The following is a 23,845-nucleotide window of genomic DNA, read 5'->3' as shown; positions in this document are numbered from 1 at the left end:
CGATGGTTTCAAAAAGAACCCAAATGGAACCCATTCAGAAATACCGATTTTCAGAGTGCAAACGAACATGTCGGGTCTCTGTCACTAGTTTCTACAACCGAGCTGTCATTGGCACCAGCGAGTAGCTAAAGGTTACTACAGCTTGAACATGGCATCGGTGCATCGCCAGTTTCCAGAATGTGCCGGAGGGTGAAATGAAAACTTCAAATAAAACCACTTTCTAGACCACAGTGTTGAAAATCTGTATTTATTAATGATTTACAAAAGGCTAAACATGAAACCATTTAAATGATTCAGTTCATTTTGAAACCTAAAAAGGGATTTTGTTGTCATGTGGGGGGGGAGGGGGGGGGGGGGATAGTGGTGATTTTCTCTTTTTAAACAGGTCAGTTTTAACAGTTCGTGTCTTTTTTGTTTTATTTTGAAGCCGAGAAAACAAACAAAAAAAAAAAAAGGAGTCCACACACAGATGGAGCGAGAACCAGAGGCGCGCTTGTTTCTTACACCAGCTGAGCACAGTAGGAGAGGTCCCTCCAAACAGCTTGTAGACACGTTGACTAAAAGAAAAAAAAAAGAATTTGTGCAAGTTTTCTCCCACAAGGTCTTCAAATAAATATCTGTAAAGCAAACAAGCACTGAAAGAGTCGCCGCAAATCTCCGGTTTTTTTATTTTTTAAAAAATGGTTTATTAATCATAATATTGTGGTGAATCACATCGGGAGCGAGGGCGGTCCTTCTCCGGGTGTACAATCAAATTAATCTCACACAACTCGGCAAAAATAAAGAGACTACTTGCGATTAAAAGAAGATTAAAGTCACCTGAAATCGAAGGGGGGGGGGGGGGGTTAAAAAGCCACCGAGGCAAGGCGGCGCTTCGGAGGAGGAGGGGGGGGGGAGGGGCGTTTGTTTCCATCACCCAGAAACAAAACCTTTGAGTTTCCTGGCAGGTTTCTACAGTAGTAAAATAGTTGTGGGTATTTACAGTCGTGTTGTGCACTTAAAGATCCTCCACCGGAGAACCGTCAGCTTTACTAGAACATCACAGAAGAAACGGGGGGGGGGGGGAACCGTCCCACCAGTTCTCGCTACGGAATGAAAGAACAGTGTTTCCTTTTCTTTAAAAAAAAAAAAAAAAAAGAATAAAATAATGATAAAAGATTGGTCTGGAGCTCCGCTTTCTCAGGAATTAAAAGTGTAAAAAATAAAATAACAGCATAAAATTGTTCATGTATCAGGAAGCCGATGAGAGGAAACAGAAACACAGAAACCCCCGTTTCTCAAAACTCTCTCCAGATAGAATTAAAACTTCTTTACCAGTGCTTCTTCATTAGAACTCTAACGGAGGGAAACCGAAACAACCGTCCAGTTATCCACCGATTAAAGAAACTGTCCCGGGCGCACCTGAACGCCACACGGGGGGGCGGAGCCAGAGGGGCGGGGGCGGAGCCAGGGGGAGGAGGGGTCTACTTGGTGTTGAGCTCGTTCTCCAGCTCCATGAGTTTGCGCGAAGCTTTGACCTTGTTGGAGACCTCCTTCCCCTGAGAGAAGAGACGCTGGCGCTCCTTGAAGGTCAAGTTCTCCGGGGCGCCGCTGGGGATCGAGTTCTCCTGCTCCTGACTGCACCACACACACACACAAACACACACACCACACACGTCCATCAAATCAAGTCTGAAAGACTGAGGCCTAAAAACCTGCATGAAAAACTCACATTTTGCATAGAACAGAGATAATGCAACTTTTTGTAAACATTCCGTCTTCACTGAAATGGGAAAGACGCAACTTTTTGAAAAAAAAAAAAAAAAAATCAACCTCCATGGAATAGGGAAAAATGAAACTGAAAACATTGAATTTCCATGGAAATGGGGAAAATGCAACTTTTTGATTAAAAAAAAAAAAAAAAAAAAAAAAACAAAAAAATCAATTTCCAGGGAGAACAGAACTTCTTGGAAACATTCCATATTACCACTAAAACGGTGTCAAAACAGCTTTTATAAAACATTTAATCTCAATGGAAATGTGGAAAACGCTACTTTTTGAAAAACATTCCGTCTTTGTAGAGAGGCTACAGCAGCAGCTGTTCTGCACACGCTCGGCAAAATCGACAAAGATGAAAGAAAAAAAAAACGCGTTTCATTCAAAACGTGGCGAAAACTTGATCCTCAGACGGGTTTCTCACCTCTTGGTCCATTTGTCTCGCGGTCGTTGTAGACTTCTCCTGATCCTACAACTCCTGATGAGTTTCCAGTGTACGAGTTAAATCCTGTCGGGTTCAGAACACGAGTCAGCATCTCTGCGTCTCGTTCTCAGAGGACAGAAGACACGGGAGACAGAGGCTGCTGGGTGTCCAGCGCCCAGCAGCAGCTCCTCCACCACACATCACGGCAGTTTTCCACAGACCAGCCGGAGCAGCAGGAGGAAGAGGAGGAAGAAGAAGAAGAAGAGAGAGGAATAGGAGCTGTGGAGGAGCGTTAGGCACAAACTAGAAACCCAGATCTCTTCAAACTACAGCAGCGAGCCGAGAGAGGAGACAGCCTGCCGGGTGGAACCAACACAAGCTGCCGGGAGGCCATTCAAAGCAGGTCAGAAGGTCTGTGGACGTGTGGAGGAGGGTCAGAGGTCAACGTCACATGTTTCACTATAAAAACCGGGCGTCTTCAGAAGACGACACCGAGACGTCGTCGGCGGTTTGAAGTCTCGTGTGGCGGCGAGACGGCTCTGGAATCTGCGCTGCTCGACGTGCCGAGGCGGGCTCATTCTGAAGTAAACGTCAGTTCAGTTTTCGAGGAGCAGAAAGTCCCAGAAGACTGAACGTTTTGTCAGGAATCGTTTCCCTGAACGTGTCGTCGTTCTTCTCAGATACGGCGCCGTCATCTGCATACGTGGAGACTCTCCTCACGTACAGATCAAGCTTCGCCGTTCACTGTCGATAACTCGGCCTGGAGAAACTTGAGCATCGCCGACTTTAAAGTCTAATACGAGAGGGTGACCTCGACCTCTGACCCCTGAGGAGACACTGTTCAGTCCATGTTTGTCCAAACTGCCTGTCTGCTCTCCAGAAAGTAAGCTCAATTTGATTTCATCGTAATCCGAATCAGGATTTTCAGGTGAATTTTAAGGAAGCTGAAGAGTTTTCAGGCTTCATACTGTCTCAGAGGCAGCAGTGCAGCCCAGATGCATGCTGGGTACAGTCAGGCTGTTTGAACACATGCAGATTCGTCCAGCTGGCAGCTCGCGGCTCCTTGTTATCTTTTATAAAATGGGAGCCGAAAGCCGAGGGGAGACGGGTTCCACTTCAACCCAAGACCACATGAACACAAACTGGCAGAGAACAAAGGAACCGCAGGGAGAGAACCCTCGACTGGGAACGCCGGCATTCCTCCGTGGAGCCAAACCCCACGGAAATCTGACTTCTGGCAACGCAACCGAAAATACTTTACATTTATTTACTGGAAGGAAAAAAAATCCTGGCTGGGAAATGAGACTTTCCCAACTGGAAACTTCCCGGGTTCCCAGCTCGACACTGGGAAATAGAACATCTGTGGATGATTGATTCGTTTGTTCTCCAGTTTGTGAACCTTTTGAGGAAAACCGATCGTGTTCGGTTTATTTATTTATTTTTTTTTAATGACGGTTACAGCAGATTGGATCATCTCCAGCGTTCCCGAGCTGCCAGCGAACACTCAGACTCATATTTCCAGTTGTTTCGTGGGGGCTGCTGAAGACTCGGGCCACTCGTCCCGTGACAGGACGAGCGCCGGAGCCTGCCGCAAAGCCCCCTGGGAGCTGGAGTTTAGTCAGGCTGCAGCGTTAGAGAGCAGGGCAGCGACAGCGGAGACACACAGACAGATGGAGGACAGCCAGGAAACACACACACACACACACACACAGTTAGGGAAGCAAATTAAAAGAGGAGGGCAGACATCAGGGCAGTGAAGGAGGACGGCAGAGCGAGCTGTGAGCGATGCACAGGCAGCTAAATTAAAGAAAGGAAAAAAAAAAAAAAAAAAAGCAATAGACATGGAGCCTGTTACTGCAGGTGAGCTGCTGCAGCCAGAGCAGTGTGATGCGTTCAGGGGACGTGGGACATGCAGATTTTCACTCCTTTGGGAGGTGGAGGTGGAGGGGGAGTGACGGGAGTGAGGGTCGGTGGGAGGGGGAGGTTAGTGGGAGGATCTCTGAGTGTGTGTGTGTCTATGTGTGTGGTGTGTGTGTGTGTGTGTGTTGTGTGTGTGAATTGTGTAGCTTTAGCATCATTTCAACCTTCACTAACTGATCTATTTAGCCCTTTCAAGCTGTTAACTTTTAAGTCACTATCACACTTTTAACGATCTGATCCATTTGAACGATAATCCTGCAGCTGATTTTAGCTGTTTTGATCCATTTATCTGATTTTAAGCTAATCTATTCCTAAATCCCACTGGAACAGTCGAAGCTGTTTCAGCATTACTGATGGTTTTAACAGTTTGAGCCAGTTCTTCTTTTTGCATCATCATTTCACTCATTTTAGTGTTTTTAACCATTCTGTCGCCCTTCTTTCCCATCATGCTCTCACTTCTAGCTCTTGCAGTCCTTTTCATTTAGACTCTGTGTTCACAGGCTGTAAACAGAACACCATGGTTTTAATTTGGCAACTTAACGAAGCTGTAACATGAAGCTACCACTAGAGGGCAGCCTGTTTAAGGTTGATTTAAACATGGTGTGTGTGTGTGTGTGTGTGTGTGTGTGTGTGTGTGTGTGCTGATGAGATGGCTCTGAATCGATGGGGCGAGAAGAGAAAAGCCGATGGTGTGTCTCCTTCCCTTTAAAGCCAACACCGCGAAGCAGAGCCACGGGCCGGAGGAGGGTGGGGGTGGGGGTGGGGGGGTCAGGAGGCGGGCCTCGCTCCCCTTCCCCACTCCCCCCCCCATCCAAACCTCGTCCCAAGCAGCAAACCAACCGGGACACACAGGAGGCGGCGGCGAGCGACAACACCAACAGTACTATGATCGGCTCTCAGAGCGGAGGCGGGGTTATCGATTGCTTTTTTTTTTTTTTTTTTTTTCCCTTTTGGTCGCTAGTGCTGATTGGGGGGGGGGTGATTGGAAGAGAAAATTACTGAGGGGGGGGAGGAGGCAACGAGAGGTGTGTGAAGATTAAAAATAAAATAAATCAAAGAGAAGAAGAAGAGACTGATTGGCTGGGAGGCAGGAAGTCCTCCGCAGGTCTGACTAGGATGGAATCACTGAGGAGACGATGGAGCGACACACAGTGAGGAGGAAGAGAGGGACAGGACACACACTAGGCTACACCCTGGAGGGGCGGGCGGCGGGCTGGGGGGGGGGGCGCCGCGGGGGGCCGTTCCTCCCCTGCCCCCTCTGCGGCGCTACCTTTAAAGCCCCTGGCGGGGAGGGGGGGGGCCTGTACTGTTGGAGTTGTGGAGTGGCGGCTGGAACGAGCTGGACAGGAAGATGCCGTCGGAAAGGGGGCGGGGCTTGCGCGCAGTGGGCGGCGGCTGAGGCCTGCTGCTGCTGTGATTGGGCGAGGCGGAGGCCGGGAGGTCGCCGTACGACTTCCGGGTCGCCGACAGCTTCACCTGACCTGACTGGCCGCCGCCGCCGGGGCCTTCGTCCTCGTCTTCATCGTCGCCCGCGTAGGAGACGAAGGTGGCGGTGTAGAGCGTGTCGGGGGAGGCGACCTGCGTTTTGAGGTAGGAGGTGTTTCTCTGCGGGGGGGGCGGGGGGGTGTTAGTAGGGTTGTGGGGGGCGGGGGGCTGGTAGTCCCGGGGCAGCGGGGGCCGATACAGACCGGCCGGCTCATCCGGCGTCAGCAGCTTTCGCTCCGCCTCCTCGTGCTGCCGGCGCCGCTCCGCCTCCAGGCGGGTGTAGTACTCCTGCTCCTGTCTCCTCTGGAGGAGGAGGGGGGGGGGACAAGCCGTTAGCACGCTGAGCTCCCATTGGCTCCCACCAACGCCCCAATCAGAACACCGCGCTCTGATTGGCTCCACCTCCTCTGAGCCGCAAAACACACAACAGAAAACAGCAAACCGGCTCAAACGACGACGACGACGACGACGACGACGACGACTTCACCGATCGACTCGGATCAGCCGAACTGTCCTGAGGTCTGACGGTCTGACGTGCCCCCCCAACGCCCCGGAACTAAAGTCTACTCGATCAGCTAAATCTCCACCGACTCTTCTAAACCCAAAACCTCCATTTCACCACGAACCGACGGTCCGACAGAGCTCCCTGAGCAGCGGAAACTTCCTGACAGTCCCGACAGGACAAAACCAAACGTCTCCCAGCGTCTTTCAGCCTCTGGCCTGGAAATTTCCTCCGATGGCGTTCACAAACCGAGGCCGTTTTCACACCTTTCCAGTGAAAATGCGTCCGAGCTGCGTTTTCGTTTCAGGAGTCTTCGGCGACATTTTGGACACGGGCAGAAACACTGAAAACGTAGAATCTGGAGGAAAGCGCTGTTCTCACTGAGCCTCTACTGAGCATGTGCAGACCAGGGCTGTGGTGCACGTGCACAGCAGCAGCAGCAGCAGCAGCGGTGTCCCGTTTCCATGGAGACGGAGTCAGAGCGCTAGCAGAAAGCTGCGTTTCCGGCGACTCTGAGCGCCGTCGTCATGGAAACGGGACGTCCAAACTGCCATGAAAGTTTCCCGACTTCCCCTGAGCACGTGTCCCCAGAGAAACACACTCTACACACTTCCAGAACTGACCAATCAGAGAGGACTTCACCTCCGTATGCCTGAAGAACCTTCCAGGATCTGCTGGGTAGCTGCAGCCAGTCCACCCTCTGCTGGTCCTACACGTCGCCCCCCCCACCCCGCCCTCCACCCTCCACCCCCACCTCACCGCTCCGACTACGTGTCCACATGTGCTGCAGGGTTTCGTGCGGCCGCAGTTTATGTCCTGTGGTTTAAGTGGCGGCGGTGGAGGGGAGGGGGCGCTACGCCCCTGCCGGGACTTCCTGAGTGTGGTGGAGGGGCGGGGGGACGGGGCGGGGGCTCTTTTGGACCTGGACCGGTTGTTTCAGGGTCCGTTTGACGTCTGTCAGAGTGGGCGGGGCCTGAGTGTGCTGCTGTGGACGAATCCGGCGGCTCAGGCAGGAATCTGAAGAAACTGGGAGGGATTAGTGTGTGTATGGGGGGATGGATGGCTGAGGGCAGGTGTGTGTGTGTGTGTGTGTGTGTGAGAGGTGGATGTAAAGCACATGGAGGGGGAGGTGAAGTCGGGGTGGGGTGGGCGGCATTCCCCGCAGCGCACGGCCCGGAGGCGGATGGAGGATGGAGACACGGCGACGCCATGATGGAACTCAAAATGACAAAAACCTTCATGAGACCAGAACTGAAGCCAAACGTCCTGATAAACAACAACAAACGACAACAACAACGACGACGACGAGCACGCTGACGTGATGGGAGTCCCATGCTGGAGGTGGGCGGAGCAACACAGCATGACAACACGTCACAGAGGGCGGGGCGGGGGAGGGGTGGAGGGGGGGGGGGGGGGCACGGGATGAGGACATGCAGCTGGACGTCACCGTCAACAACAACAACAACAACAACAACATGTTTAACAGAGTCCATTTAAAAGAAAAACACTTCCTGTTCTTCACGGAGGAAACATTTAAACCGGCGGCGGTCTGCAGCCGACCAAACCACTGCCCGCTTAAAAATCCACTCCAGCTTACAGAAACACTCATCAGGTAAAAGTCATTCAGGTTCAACACATTTCATCTGTCAGAGCTGAACGTCCAGTTTCACCAAGCAGAGCGGACAAAAGAAGGACAAATGTAAAATAATGGGTTTAGACTCCGGCGCCGATCACTGCTGTGAACTTTAAAATGCCATTAATCTACTTTTTATTTGTATTTATTAAAACACCTAAAATCAGCAGTAAAGAAATGTGAAGGAATCTAATCGCACATTTATCAGTTTTATATCACTAAATTATATTACAGAAATATGAATAGAATTCAGACTTCTAAAAAAAGGTTTAATAAAGTATTAGTTGTAATTTACTATTTTATTGTCGTAAAGAGAAGAAAAAAGCTTTTTCTCAACATGAAGTCAGAAACTTTCAGGAACTGACAGACCTGAGGAAATGAAGAACTTCCTGAAAATTAAATAGATTCTGAAGATAAACGGCAAAATGTGGAGTGTTTTCTGTCTGTTTGAACATTTTGTCACGTTTGTTCTTCCAGGAATAAAGGACACGCCTCCTCCTCTGACTCTGGTTCTGCAGGTTTCTTCCTGTTAAAGTTGTTTCTCTTTTCTCTGCCAAAATGTCTTGAAATGACCGTTTTACTAGACGCTGTAGAAATCAGACTGATATGAAAGCAGTTCAGTAACTCGGGATGTTTTCGGTCTGTTTAATCTGACGTTTGTGAATCGTTTCTGCCTTCTTTTGTCCTCGTCCATCACTGACTCTGGTCATTAAAGCGCTGTTGGCGAGTGGCACCGACCTTTTCCTCCGCCTCCCGCTTGGCGCGCTCCTCCTCCCTCCACCGCCGCTCCTCCTCCTGCTTGGCGCGCTCCTCCGCCTCCCGCTTGCGGATCTCCTCCAGCTGCTGCTTGCGCCGCCGCTCCTCGTCCTGCAACTGTCCACCGCACACACACACACACACACACACACGTTAGAAACACCCCGACACACGCACACACACACGAGACAAACATCTGGATTCTCCTCTGCAGGAGGAGGAGCACCGTGCACGGCACGCACGCACACACACACACGCACACACACAGCTGGACATGCACACGCCACCGACATGCAGCAGAAACGTCTGGCGGCTACTGGAGGTCGACTTGATCGGGTTCAGGGAGGAGAGGGAGGAGAAATCAAGCGCACCTGAAGTGACTGAAGTGCTCTGAGAGTCAGAGGGAGGACGGACACAGACAGGCCTGGATGGAGGTCAAAGGTCAGTTCAACCAAAACACAGACCGATACCGAAACACACACCGGTCTGAGCCTCAAACACTGTCATGGAATTTAAGCCAATTTTCTATATGTTTTAATACTTAAAAAAGACGATCACTTCAAACTGAGACGGTGAAAGAAAACTGCATTTATTTTACATTACAGTCATTTATTTTTAACTGTTATTCAAGCTTTTTCAGAGTTAATTTGGTATTTTATGTATCTTGTATATTGATTATTCTTGTGTGAAAAAGCATTCTGACACATTAATTTCAAATGTTGTGTTTCTACATCACTTTTTTACTGTTTGTAATTTGGATAAAAAATATTTTCTTTAGTAATTGTCCTAACTTACACAACCATTCATTCACTATTCTATATATCTTCTATACCGTCATTTTATTTATAAATTATGCTTTTAATTTTACATTAATACATATTTTTATTTCCTGATGTTTTTATTATGATACTCGTATTATTAATAGTTAAAGCTTGTTTGTCATTTAACTCTTGAAGAAATGAAAAACGTGCTAAAGAACGTTTTACTGATTTATTGTGGTTTAGTGGTATCTCAGCAAATCTTTACATTTTAAGTTATATTATTTCTTTTTGGGAAAACAAAAGATTCAAAATGGTTGAATCTGATTTGTTTTACTCTTAAATGCTGAATTTTGGTATTTTTCATGACAATTTGTACAGTTTTTTTTTGAAAAAATATTTTGCATTGTTTTAATATTGCTGAAATTATCAATAATAATATCAATAATATTACATATAATAGTAAAACTAATAGTAAAGCATTGTGGGTATTGAGTGTGTGTGATTTGGCTGAAGGGACACACCAGGAGGAAACGAGGCACAGATGGACTGATGGACCGGGTCATGCACGCCGCCCCGTGAAGCGCAGAGCCATGCAGGCGCCAAACCCCCAAAACCCCGCCCCCAAAACCCCGCCCACTTCCTCCAAGACACAGAGACACGTCGTCCAGATGGTTGTGGGGTGGGGGTGAGGGGCGGAGCGGCCCAGACAGAAAACAGGAAGTGATGTCAGGGGAGGGGGCGGGGTCTCATTAACAGGAAGAACATACCAAATCTAGAACAGAGATAGCTGGGACAGCAGTCTGCTGCTGAAGAGGAGGAACAAGAAGAAGAAGAAGAAGAAGAGAGAGAGAGTGAGAGCGGGAGGCAGACGGGGGGAGGAGGGGGGGTTCATTAGCAGAGGAGGGGGGAGTGGTGTAGAAATTAGAGAAGGGAGGAAGGGGGGAGGACATACAGTCAAGTGAAAACATGGTTAGAACCCCCGCGACACGCTTCGCTCCTGTCTGACCCCCAGTCTGAGGAATCCAGAACCGAGGTGCCGAGTTCGGCCCCGGCTTAAAGGTGAGGGGCCCCTCCGGGGGGGGTCGGGGGGACGCCTCTTCCCAGTTCCAATGTTTTAACTGACGAGAAGAATTCTGGGCCCCGTTTACAGCTCAAGATGGAACTTTCAGGAAAACACTTTTTTCAAAAACGCAACTTTTTCATCAGTTTATGGTGAATTTAATGGAGCTACAGGGTAACATCCGATAGTGTTGCTGCCATAAATATGAACACTTTTGTCGATGTTTTTTCCATTTAGAATTCTTTTCTTGATTTTTGTCCTTCTTCACTTCTGTCATGCGGATTTAAAATAAATCTACTGTCAATCAACCCAAATTAAAAGTCGTTAACTGCATAATTTTACTGAATTAATCACGACTGAATCGCGTTTCCAACTTGGGACTTCAGGAGTCTGATCAGGGCTGAGCCTGCAGTAAGCCCTATAAACCAAGACGTGGGTAGATTCTGCTGTGAGGTAGATAACAGTGCTCTTTCTCTCGCCCCTGATTTCCTCCAGCAGTGACCGGGAGTCTTTCTCTTTTCCATCATTTCTGAATCAATTTCTTTAAGGTTTATTTTTTCGATGCTGCTCCTCATTAATATTTTCTCGCTGCATCGGTTTGGGGGTTATTTACATTTCTTCACACTGAAACCTGTCGGAGCGTGAGCGCTGGTCTGGTGCGAACGCTCCACCGCAGAAACCTGCTTCTCCTTCAAATCCGATCCAGACACAGAATAACCTCAGAGCGCTGGTCGGTTTGAAGTGGAAGCTTTATTCCTGTAACGCGATCCGTTTGGCGCGTGAAGGAGGAAGACGAGGAGGAGGAGGAGGCAGAAACCACACCGAGCCGTCGGCTGGCAGAACCTCCGCCTTCGCCACATGAAACCCGCCGAGCCGTCAGGGATCGCACAGCGGGGGCCCGAGACGCCGAGGCGGACCGGCGAGGATGATATTTACTGCGACGCCTCTTTAATCGGAGTTGCGCTGCGTCGGGGCCCGTCGACATGACGGTTTGTAAAGTGCCACGCCTTGGGAGTTTCAGAGTTTCGTAAACTCCCGTTGATGAAGCTCCCGTAAGATTCACAATTCACTGTTGTCTAAACACTAGTATGTCTCCAAACGCTGAGCATGATTCACAGCAGAAACACAACTCAACGCTGAAACGTTTTCACTTGAAACGCTGTGTAAACGGGGCCTGATCAGCTTTATGGAGCGATCAGAAATCATCCTTGATATTCTGACATTTCAGATGAAACCAATCGGCTTCACTGGAGACTGTTTCTCTGAAGCGTTCAGATGAATTCAAAAAGCTGCAGACATGTTAGAAAAGTCAGCCGTGACTTGAGTACCGCCTTCCTGCCCGTCCTCCCCCCTCCCCTGCCCTCCCCCGTCCTCCCGCCCCCTCCCGGCCTCCAGCCAATCAGCTTGAAGCAGCTCAGCATGGCAAAGCGATGACAGAAGCGTGTTGCGGGATGCACATTGCGGGACACCGGAGAGGCGCTTCTGTTTTTCCCTCCATCAGCCGGGCTTCCCGGGACTCGCCCTTCCTCCTCGGCCGCAGCGCAGCGCCGCTCTCTGTCTGGACTGCGAGCTGATGGGTCATTTTCACGTGAAAAAACAGAAGTCCAGAACGCCCCCTCTCTCTCTCTCTCTCTAGGAGCCGCGCTCCGCCCCTCCAGCCTCACCCTGGCTCTCTTCTCCGCCTCCAGCCTCTGCATGATCATCATGGTGTCCACGTCCTCGTCGTCCTCCTCCTCCTCGTCTTCGTCGCTCTGCTTGGACTCCTGCAGGCGTTTCTGGAACTGCCACTCCAGCATCAGCTTCCGGAGCCGGTCGTTCTCCTCGGCCGTCCGCTCCGGCTTCGCCTGGAAAACAAACAAACAAACAAACAAACAAAACAGATTCAGGACTCGACAAACAGGAAAAGAAAAACTCGACAAGAGAATAAACCAGAGAACGTCTAGACCAGGGTTCTGCAACCTTTATGATCAAAAGAGCCATTTTTGTGACTTTCAGCCAAGTCAAGTTGTTCTGGAGCCGCGAAGCACATTTAACCTTAAAAATGAGGCGAATGCAGCTCAGGGAGTTTCGTATGTAGTTTTCACAAAAACTACATCTTATGATGCATTCATGAAGTTTTAACTACCGTTCAGAATAGTGAACATGTTATTACATTGAACCTATTTTTGTACTTAATTTTAATCGTTTTGCTCCTGTTTTTAAGTATTTTTTTCTTGACAATTTTGAAATTTTAGCAGTTTTAGCCATTTTATTTCCTTTAAAGCAGTTCTGCGTGTTTTTTCCCCATATTTATGTTCTTCTTTTAGAAATTCCAGACATTTCAAGTTTTTTAAAGCTATTCTATTATTCTTTTCCATATTTCTTGTGGTTTAGCTATTTTTCCAAATTTTACTTGTGCCTTCATTTGAATCCCTTTTGAACTGAGAGTGACGAATCATTTTGAACAGCAGAGTAGTGTGTCATTGCAAAAAAAAAAAAAAGAAAAGTTAATGTTCATTCACGTTTCATGCTGTGAAAGCTTGGTGGAGCCGCTGCAGAGGGACTGAAGAGCCACATGTGGCTCCAGAGCCCTGGACTAGAGAATACGGCACTGACGCCGCGTCACTTTCCACGTTTACATGACAGTTTTAATTCCCTTCAATTCTGAATGAAAATCAAATTAGACCAGAACAGACGGAAACAGGACTGACGAAAGGAAACTGGACAAGACGAGATTAGATTTCAGACAGAAGTCAAGAAATGAGAGTCGACTCAACGAGACACAAATGTAGAATAGAAAACTCCCGACAAGCCAAGAAGATGAAAAAAAAAAAAAAAAAAAGACGAGACTCTGAGACAAAAATAACAGAAGATCTGTCTGAGAAAAGAAGACAACAGTATTCGAGGTAAAGGGGAGGCGGCTCCCTGATCCTGGATCTGGTCCCGTACCTGCAGCTCCTGGATCTCCTTGTCCAGCAGGTCCACGATGTGCAGCTGCTGCTGCTTCTCGGCCTTCTCGCGGGCGTCCCTCTTCCAGGGGTCGGGGGACAGGCTGTCGCTGGACGTCAGCTCCTCCTTGCTGATGGTGATGTACTGCAGGTCGCGCCTCTCGATGGTGCGGGGCTGCTGCTGGGGGAGCAGCTCCCGGATCACCGTGTCCACGCCTGCGGCAGAGGAGACGGGCGGGGGGGGGTGAGCCGGCGAGGTCCCGGTCCGGGTCCGGGTCCCGGTGGGGGGGGGGGGGGAGCTCCGGGCGTCTTACCGGCGGGGTTGGAGGCACTGGCGGGCGGAGGCACGGCGGAGCGCGGCAGGCTGGCCAGCTTCTCCGGTCTGGACGGGGGAGGCTGGGGCTGGGGGGGCAGGTAGGGCTGCGGGGGGGCCACCGAGGCCACGGGGGGCTGGTGGTGGGGCGGGGGCAGGGAGCCGCCGTTGTTGTGGGGCTGAACCGGCATGACGGGGTTCGCCCGGATCTGACCCAGCTTCCTCTCCTGCTCCCGCCGCTTCCGCTCCCTGGGGAGGGACAGTCAGCAACATCAGACTGTAGAGCGTCTTCCTCCTCTAACTGCAGTGACTTTTTCAAACCAAAGAGCATGACCCACCTCTCCTCCTCCAGCCGAGCTTTCTCCTTCTCGTACCAGCGCTGCTGCTCCTCCCGCTTCTTGCGGTCGGCGGCCTGCTGGGCCGTCGCCGCGGACACGGCGGCGGGGGGCGGCGGCAGCGGCAGGTCCGGCTGGCCGTCGTACGGGTCGTAGGGGTCGGGGTAGGCGGCCGGGGGCGGCGGCGGCGGGGGGGGCAGGTCGGAGCGGGACGGCTGCTGCTGCTGCTGGGCCGGGTGCGGCGGCGGCGCGTTGGGGGTCTTCCACCGGCCCGGGCCCGTCTTCTGGTTCTGGGTCTTGTTGGAGGAGGACGAGGACGCCGAGAAGTTGAGGTGCTCCTGGCTGGACGTGGACGACTCCAGAGAGGACGAGACCTGAGGCTGGGGGGCCCAGTGGTCCGGACCCCCGACCCCTGACGCACAAACACACGGGTCAGAACACCCAACCCTCTGACGGAGGGGAACCCCTGCAGCTGGTGTGTGTGTGTGTGTGAGTGTGTGTCCACCTGGAGGCGGTCTCTGGTAGTCCAGCTCTCGGTGCTGGTAGTCCAGGTCCCGGTGCTGGTAGTCCTGCTGGTAGTGCGGCTGCATGCGCTCGTCGGTCCTCAGGGGTCCAGGGGGGAACAGGTCTTCCTGGGAGTGGTTGATCCTCTGACGGAGGGGAGAACACACAACACGTCACAAATCTACACACAAACACACACACTGGGTTTCTGCGAGTGTGTGTGTGTGTGTTGTGCTGCTCCACCTGCATGCTGTTGTGAATGTTATCCACCACAGGGAGGCGCTCTCGGTCCTCCATGCCCTGCCAGTGCTGAGCGGGACCCGGACCGGGACCCGGACCGGGGCCTGGACCCACCACCCGGTCCTGGCTCTTGGAGGCCGGGATGGTGAAGTACTCCCTGGGGTAGGTCTGTGTGGGGATGGGGTAGGCCTCGGGCCGAGGGGGGGAGGGCTCGTCCTGAGGGGGGGAACAGACCGTCAGAGCCGGACCCGGGACCCGGGACGGCGCCGGCGCCGGACCGCCACTTACGTCTGCACACAGGTTCCCGGTGGAGACGGAGGTGATCTTGGTGCCGGGGCCTCCGGGGTACACCGACTTGTTGGCAGGACTCTGACCCTGATCTGGAGGAGAGACCAGGACCCGGGATCAGAGGGGGCTCGGAGGGTTTCCTCCTCGCTGCAGGCGGACTCCGGAGGACTTACTGGCTACGTTGGGACTGGATCGGTGGTCGGCCCGGTTCTTCAGGAGCCGGTCCTCTCCGCTCATCTTCTTTGGTTCGGGGTACGAGTCCCAGCCGGGCTGCAGGCTCTCCGGCGAGCCGTTCTGCACCGAGCTGTTGTACAACTCGAAGCCCTCGCTCTTTGGTCGCATTTTCCCGTTTTTGTCCCGGCCGCGGTCCGACGCTGGAGACGAGAGAGAGACGAGTTCAGCCCGGACCCTGGACCCTGGACCCAGAGGGAGCGTCCGCTCACGCTCCCGGAGAGCCGAGGAGCTCGGCCACGGTTAAAAGCACGGCGACCACCGTGGTCGGCGGGTTTCAGGAGAAACTCCCCGTTTTATGGTCATCCGGGACCGCAGACCGGCCCCGAGACTTCCTTAATGAATCCGGGGTCACATTCCAGCACACAAAGCCCGGCGCACAGCCAGACGGGCCGACACACACACACACACACACTTACTGCGGCCACAAACACTCATTATACGCTTCGGTCTGCAGGCTGGAGTTTAACTGAGCTACAAAAGGAAGACAACAAGGACGCAGTGTCTGGACACGTCTGCTTCTCCTCCATCGTCCACAACTCCAAATTACTGGCATTAGCTAATCGTGGCTCACAGTGGACCATTCATTCTACTTTTAGACGACAGAAACCGGCCGTCTGCACGCACACACACACACACACACTGCTCGTAAAGAGGTGGGAGTGTGAGTGTTCTGCATTAGAAGCAGAAAAGCTGGTAAAAGCAGTCATCACGTTATCAATGCTCGATTTGTTCAGCCTGTTAGAAACTATCAAATGGATTTACAGTCTGCCAAAGTGACTTGGAAAACAACTAACTGCATTTAATTTGATTTAAACACAAATAACTGAATTTGAAGAGGAGAAATAGCTTGAAAAAGTTTGAAGAAGCTTTCAAAGTTGTTTTCTTATTTCAAAATGTGAAATTTCAAGAAAAACACCATCAACTGCACAAAAATAGTAGAGACGTCAAACTTCAATGAATTTAAATATTTGATGCACTGTTCGTGCATTGACTGAAAAACGAATCATTAAAGTACAAAATTCTTAAAAAACAAAGGGAATTTACTCTTTCTTGCTAAATCAAATCAGTTTTTTCAATCTTGAAGAGATAACCCTGAAATTACTCTGAATCTAAAGAAAAGCACATTGTGGATGATTAAATTAGATCATCCTTTTGAGTGTAAAATAAAGAAATGTTGGATATTTGCAGGACAAACCACCGGATGTGTCATGAATGGGCTGCGCTTCAACTCAAAAAACAGGATAATTCAAGAATAAAATTCTTTACCATTGAAGAAAAATCTGTGTGTTCTGTCAAAATGATGAAATGTGAAGGTTAACACTGGTCTGAATGGAGTTTTAAGCGTGTAGGAGAGGTTTGAAGTGTGTGTGTGTGTGTGTGTGTGTGTGTGTGTGTGTGTGTGTGTGTGTGTGTGTGTGTGTGTGTGTGTGTGTCCTCACCTCTCTGCATCATGGGGCTGGGCTGGTTCAGCAGCGTGGCCAGGCCGTGGTAGATCGCTCCCTGCTTCGCCACCTCCAGAGTCACGACTGAACCGGTCCGAGTCATCAACTCTGCAGCTCTGAGGGGGGAGGAGGGGGAGAGAGAGAGAGACAGAGAGAGAGAGAGAGAGAGAGAGAGAGAGAGAGAGAGAGAGAGAGAGAGAGAGAGAGAGAGAGAGAGAGAGGGAGAGAGAGGGAGAGGGAGGAGAGGGAGAGAGAGGGAGAGAGAGAGAGAGGGAGAGAGAGGGAGAGGGAGAGAGAGAGAGAGAGAGAGAGAGAGAGAGAGAGAGAGAGAAAGAGAGAGATTAAAATGAAAGGTCTGAACCGAGGATTTTAAGGAAGTGGCAAAAAATTCTGATCAACTGTTTCCATGACAACGGTGCCGGAAGACACAAAATGAAACTTTTTGGGAAATGGCTTCAAAGGTGGAACTTTCTGAAAACGGTCCGTCTCTGTCGAGACCTTCTGGAAAGGCTTGGAGCCCGTCGCCGTGGAGACGGTGGACATGATGCCACTGCTCACGATCAACGGCTGCAGTAAACAGTAGTTCTGCACACGCTGAGGCGACAGACCATAATCTTGTTTTACTGTCAGGACTCCCAGTCCAGACTCTCCTGGACCTGGAAGCTTTAGACTTGACCATCAAAAAACCCACCAGCAGCGCCACCTCCTGGCCTGGCACGGTCACTACAGCGGTAGCAACGTTTGTTTCCTTCTTCTCTGCTTCATTTTCAAAACGATGTGTTAATGTGAAACTTCACTGAAATGAAAACATAAAAATGATGCGTCTTCTCTTGTGTGGAACGTCTGCCTGCTCCATCAGGTACAGCGTTACTCTGGAAAAAATTTGTTTGTTTTGCCATTTATTCTTTTTTAAATTAGCAATTTTTCTACACTTTCCGTTTCCATTCTTAGTTTTTTTCCCCCCTCTTTTTACTGTTTTGTAATGCGTCATAATTCTGTTCACTGATGTAAATGTATCATGGAAGTTATATTTTTCACTCTGTCAGTGTCTAAAATTTCAATAAAAACTGACAAAATACAAAAAAACGTGTTTTCATTTGAAGTGCTGCAGTGTGAACGAGGCCTCAACGATTCAGGCCTCCCAGAGGGTCCCGGACCTCAGGTTGGAAACCGCCGCACCGGGTAATGACTCCGGCTAATTACTGATGTTTTACAGCTGTTATTTATTATAACTGCACAGGTCATTAGGATAAACATGCCGTAAAGTTTCTGTCTGCCGCTGCAGAAAAATAGAGATTGAGAGGCAGGATCGGGTTTAACACACACAGACACACGCACGCACACACGCACACGGACATGGATACGCACACACACAGTTACTTCCAGCCAGAGTCACGTGTGTCCGTGGCACAGGAGCTTTAACTAAATCCCATAAATAGGCGGCGTGCAGATCTAACACACAGCAATGAGCCGTGTGCAAAAGAAAGAAGACAGGAAGTGGAGCTTTGACACACAGATCCCGGCGCCGCGGAGGCTTCAGGCTTCAGCTGAACGGCGAACAGCGACCTGCAGAGCAGATCGTCCCTCATGAACCGACCGATCGGGCCTCGGCTGCTCTGACGTGACCTGATCTGCTAAAAGCCCTCCGCACTGCAACCTAAAGCAATCAAACAAATGAGCTGGAAATCCAGTTTGACGTGAAAAAAAAAGCAAAAAAAAAAAAAAAACAAAACACAAGAGCAGCATCAAGCCTGTGCACGCTGAGCGGAGGAATGACTGGATTAATCCAAAACACACACACGCCCTGTTTTTCAGCTGCATGCTCTCCACACGCTGGAACTGTGGTCGAAGTGTGAGCAGAGCGTCTTCACCGAGCCCGACGTCATTCGTCGTTTCAAGTGTTTCCAGGTCCTGAAATAGAGCCGCGGACCGGGTCTCGTCACTCGGTGACCGCGAACACGTCAGCGCCGCGCGCTGGAGGGTCAAAGAATCGCTCCAGTGCTTCATCTGTGGGAGGACGAAGCTCAGTCAGACTGCCTCTATTCATCCTCCTTCACACTACCTCCGTCATTTCCACTTACTGTTATGTGGAAAAGTAGAAGTAGAAAAAAACTACTTTTTTAATTAATTCTATTTGAAGCATTTTCAGATAGTTCCACCTTTGGAACCTCTTATTAAAACGTGTTTTCAGCAGCTCAGGACACCCAAAACACAATGATGGTTTTACAAATCTCACCTGAAAATGTTCCTCAGTTTCAGTGTTCAGGAGTGTGTCCATATACGCAGATGACGGCGTAGTAAATTGTGGTCGGCAAAATATTTGGTGGAGTTATTTGTTATGTCCTTTTTCTTACCGCTGTGAATAAACTCTGGGTTTATGACAAGTGGAACCTGCTCATATCTCGTCTCTTTTTGTTTTTAAATTGTGGTTTTCAAACACAATAAGAAGTAACAGTAAAAACAAACGCTAACTCAGCTGTTCTATTTTACCACTGGTCTCTGCAGAAAGTCACTGCAGCCTTGCACCGAGCACTTTTCTACTTTTAACGAGCTCTCCCAGATCTGAACCGTTTTCCCCAGACGCTCACGGTCAAGACTGTACTGAGAGCCTGCCGGCAGGGACGGAGCGCTTCTCACCTCTCCTGTGACAAACCGACCAGACTCCTGCCGTCAACACTCAGCAGCTGGTCGCCTGCAGCCAGACGGCCGTCCTGTGGAAACACAAACACCACGCCGTGAGCGTGTGTGTGTGCGTGCGTGACGACGTGTGTGTATGAGTGATTGCCGGCCTCAACACTCACCATGTCGGCCGCTCCTCCTTTGACCACGGACTTGATGTAGATGCCCAGTTTCTCCTGACCTGCACCCTGCAGAGACACAGTGGAAGAACAGAGCCTGTTAACAACAAACAGCCGAGTCGTTACATTCAGTAACTTCCACTGTTTCTCCTGTAACCGTCACGTTAAATCCATGAAAGTGCTGCTGGACATCCAGGTTGACAGCTAACTAGCATTAGCCTCAAAGCCATGCTGGTAGGATCAGACTGTAAAAACAGGCAGAATTCAACAGCGAGGTTCATTTCTTCAACTGGCTAAGGGAAAGATGGAAACCAGGGGTGCAGCATAGAGCAGTATTTATCTACAGACATTAACTTTACAATTTAAGTTGTTAACTTTCCCCCGACTCCAGAGTCTGTCATCAATAAGTCTGATTAGTGAGAATGTAGTCAGGACACGCTTCGATAATTCTGATTTGACTTGTTTCACAGATTTTAGTTGAAACTGATGTAATCAATAAAACATTGTCAATGTGTTTTGATTTGTAATTTATCGATTTATGATTAAAAGCTAAGTTAAACTGAACTTTCATGGAGGAATTTTATAGAAGTTTCTAAGCTATTTGCTGTTATTCAATTGTTTTGTATTTGAAGTTTTTGAAAATAAAGAAATTACATTTGCATATTGAGCGTTTAGACCTTTTTCAGTACACAAAATCATAGAAACTAGCCTTAATTCCATTATCAATATTGGTAAATATCGGCCATAACAACATATTATCATCAATCAAATGTTAATATTGCTTCATTGCTAATCAACACTGAACAGAACAAAGCTGGACTGTCAAAGCGTGTCGTTCCTGATCTCTTATCAGAAGCAAGGAGTTCACCAACATGTCAAACAACCGGAACACTCGCAGCCGTTTCTGGAGCAGCGGCAGCGATCGGCCTCGCTGCATTTTCCTCATTTCTCTCTCGCTGTTGAAACAATGATATCTGGCCACAGGAATGCGGCGGAGATTTGTTTCATGTCATAATATCTTCCCGGAGCCAGACTCTTTCTTAACGTCTGCGTCTGTGTCGAGACTCCAGCTTCTGTGTGCGGCTCCTTGTTTTTCTGTTATTGCCGTTTCGCACGCCTTCCCTCGCCGTCCTGGCGTGTTTGTCCTCCAGAGTTCGTGCGGCAGCGGAACAACACCGTGTGTTTGGAGGAACGCCGCTGTGCGGAATCACAAACTGTTTTTCACCTCGGAGACTTCAGACGAGGGAAGTCTCGCTCGGAGAGAGAGAGAGATTAGCGGCGGCGCTGGCGTCAGAACTGAGAACATCTCTGAAAACGGCGTTCAAAGCAGGTCGGAGGAACAATACGCTCCCAAAACATCAAAGAGGCGACGGCTTCTCATTGAATTCTGGGAGCTGCTGGTCTGGACTCTGTTTAGTCTTTCAAAGTGGCTCCTGAACGGCGTCTTGGCTCAGTCCCGGGTTCAGACTGTGCGGCTCGGTTTAGACTGGTTCCAGGCCCAGTGGGGGACCTGGTTTCAGGTTTCTGGATCAGTCTGGTCTGAAACTTGTACCGGGACTTCATTGGGGCCGGTCTCTGGACCGTTTGGATCGGTTTTAAAGGCCTTGAGGTTGATTTATACATGGATCTGGTCTTTTGAACTGGTTCTGAACTGGGTCCCAGCAGGTTGTTGGACTGCCGCTGTACGGCTGTCAGTACAGTAGAACGTTTTCATTCTTTCAGTCGCAGAGTTTCAGAAACGTCGCATTTTCCTCCGTTTACATGGAGAGGACACGTTTTCAAAAAGTTGCCTTTGCATTGGCCCAGAGTGTAAACGGACAAAGTTTACTCAACCAAAGTGTCTGTTCTCACTTGAAAATTATTCAAAACATGGATTTTGTTTCTCGGTTCTAAGTACATGGAGTTTCTTGTCTGGTTTCAAACCAGTTCTTGGTCTTGTTCGTGGATCAAACTCGTTTTTCTCTCAGAGTTTGGAATTTGTTCAGACTCGTCTCTTGACTGGGTTTCAGTTAGTTAAGTTAGCTGTTCTGTGCTCAAACTTCTTTTTGCGCCATCTTTGGAGATCACAGCTCTCAGCTCTTTTCCAAAGTCGCTTCGAAGAGTTCGAGTCTAGTTTTAAACGTCTTAGATGGATTAGAACTTCAATTATAGCTTTTGCACTGCATTTAAAATGGTATTTTAACAGATTTTTTTTTTGACTGTGTTCATTCTGTTTTAAACTCATCCTTAAACTGGATTTTGTTTCTCTTCCAGACCTGTTCCCGTTGTTTCCTGGTCAACGTGTAAAGCAGGGCTTTGTTTCGACTCCTGAAACTCAGCAGTTTGTGCCACAGAAACCAAAAGAGAAACTATTCATGTTGGTAAAAACCCGGCCTGAATCAAACAACACGACGACTGAAGACGCTGCGGACTCCACCGAGGACGTTTCTCCTCCACTTTTAAATCCACTTTGTAACACGACAGGGAAGAGTTCAGATGGTGCACACATGCTCCACAGCCAGGACGCTACTGATCACAGCGTCCCTGCAGAGACACTCAAAACAGTGGAGACTCCTGATTGCTGCCATTTGTCAGACCTGGCAACGCAGCAGAAATTGTGTGTGTGTGTGTGTGTGTGTGTGCGCGCGCAGCAGAGAAAGACGACACGCTGCGTTACAATCAGGATAATCAGGCTGTTAATGAACTGCTGCGGCGGCTGCGGTGGACGAGGCAGCAGGAGCCGAACGCCGCCGCCTGAAGAGGCGGAGGAAAAGCTTCGGAGCGCTTCGGCTGTTTGCCGACACGACGATGTGAAGTCTTCAAAGGTGGCACTTTTTGAAAATGCTACCACACTGTCTCAATAAAAATGGGGGAAAAAATGGGGGAAAAATAAAAACAACACTTGAAGATGCTCGTGCTCCATCTCCATGGAAAAAACGGGAAAATGCAACTTTTTGAAAACTCTTCAACAAAGTCTCTATAAAAATGTGCAAAAACAGATTTTTTGAAAATGCTGACTGTAAAAATGTGGAAAATTCCAACTTTTTGACAACATTAAGTCTCGACAAAAATGGGGAAAATGCAACTTTTTGAAAACATCAAAAAAAAAAAATGGAGAAAAATGCAACTTTTCAAAAATGCCTGAGAAGAAAACTTTTTTTTTGAAAAACACTACTACTCCCACTTCCATAAAAAGTTTGGGAAAACAACTTTTTGAAAATGCTGACTCAGACTGTGAAAACGGGTGAAAACGCAACTTTTTGAAAACACTCCAACCCCATCGCTGTGAAACGCGTAACTTTTTGAAACGGTTCCGATTATGTCTGTGGAAGCACAACTTGCTGAAAGGCTGCTGCAGCTCCGACGCCTCATTTAACACCAACAAGGTGAAGCTTCTGACACAAATCTCCAAACCTGCAGGTGAAACCTTCAACGTGCTGCAGTAAAGGGTTTTTTTTTTTGCCTTTTCTATGCTGCTGTTTGTCAAGTTTTGTTTGAAAGTTTTTCCTGAAAGGGGAAAAGACTGGTGAATAAAAGTGGACGTAAAAACGATTGATTCTTAGTTTGAGCTGACGTCCAGACAAAGACCTTTGTGTGCTGGGATCATGTAAAAATCCTCAGCTTTCAGGTGTATTGACGGAGAGCGAATCGACGGAGTGGTTGTGCCGTAAAACACCGGCTGAACTTCCTTCTGGGCCGCAAATTACAATCCGCTGATTTTTCTGCTCTTTGTTCACTGTACCGACAGTGTTCATCAAGTCCCACCTCGTCCATCACCCGCAGAGCTGCGTGTCGGTCTGAAGCTCTGAAGAGACGGCAGAGACCTTCAGGCGTCTAGTACGAGTGTGTGTGTGTGTTTGGCAGTAATGAGGCTGGATTCATGCAGGCACGGGTTTCCTGCGAGTGACATTCAGATGAGAGGAGAGCCGTGAATCATTCCGACTGTTTTATGTCTGCTGGACGCGAACAGAGCCGGTCTCTGTTTCAGCTCCGTGCTTCGGTCGCCCGGCTCGGGGGGATCCGGGGGGGGATCCGGCCCCCCGACACCGGCTCCACAGACGTTTGACATCCTCAGGGGGATGCAGGGAATTCCCTCAGTCAGTTAAAGGGGTCAGATTCGAGCTGGAAGCAGCCTGGAGGTCTAGAAAAGGGAAGTTTGAGCAGTAATGATGCTAAAAGAACATCTGCTGCATGACTTTGATTCCAACACAAAACTCTTTTGGTTTTGGCGCAAATGATCTCATGTTGCATTGAATTTTCTATCTGGTCCTTCCCAACGCGTGACAAGAGACCATCTAAAGCTTCATCTTCATTGAAATATCAGCAGAAAATCCTCGAAATACTGAACAACAACAACGCTTTTAACTTGTAGAATTTTTAGTGAACTTCAAATTCATTGAAATCTGAAAGTGCTACAGTGATATAATGCAAAAGAAAAAAAACAACACCTAAGGAGCAGTAAAGTCAATTGGAGTTTCAAAATAAAGGT

General features: G+C 49.2%; 1 protein-coding gene across 1 annotated transcript in view; it reads right to left on the bottom strand.

The window, feature by feature from the left end:
- Nucleotides 1-231: 231 nt before the first annotated feature.
- afdna (afadin, adherens junction formation factor a) overlaps nt 232-23,845 on the bottom strand; it is a 91,401-nt gene continuing 67,787 nt past the window's right edge. Inside the window, 16 exon segments of the mRNA XM_030109529.1 lie at nt 232-1,617; nt 2,180-2,204; nt 2,207-2,263; nt 5,581-5,887; nt 8,458-8,592; nt 11,961-12,140; nt 13,225-13,439; nt 13,538-13,785; nt 13,875-14,283; nt 14,377-14,521; nt 14,619-14,831; nt 14,904-14,995; nt 15,077-15,277; nt 16,577-16,695; nt 19,217-19,290; nt 19,381-19,446. Coding sequence (XP_029965389.1) covers nt 1,464-1,617; nt 2,180-2,204; nt 2,207-2,263; nt 5,581-5,887; nt 8,458-8,592; nt 11,961-12,140; nt 13,225-13,439; nt 13,538-13,785; nt 13,875-14,283; nt 14,377-14,521; nt 14,619-14,831; nt 14,904-14,995; nt 15,077-15,277; nt 16,577-16,695; nt 19,217-19,290; nt 19,381-19,446 — 2,640 coding nt within the window. The 3' untranslated portion in view covers nt 232-1,463.

This window comes from Salarias fasciatus, chromosome 15, assembly GCF_902148845.1.
Source record: "Salarias fasciatus chromosome 15, fSalaFa1.1, whole genome shotgun sequence".
Classification (NCBI taxonomy): domain Eukaryota; kingdom Metazoa; phylum Chordata; class Actinopteri; order Blenniiformes; family Blenniidae; genus Salarias; species Salarias fasciatus.
The sequence above is the reverse complement of the archived record's forward strand: the minus strand, read 5'-3'. Positions and strand labels throughout refer to the sequence as shown.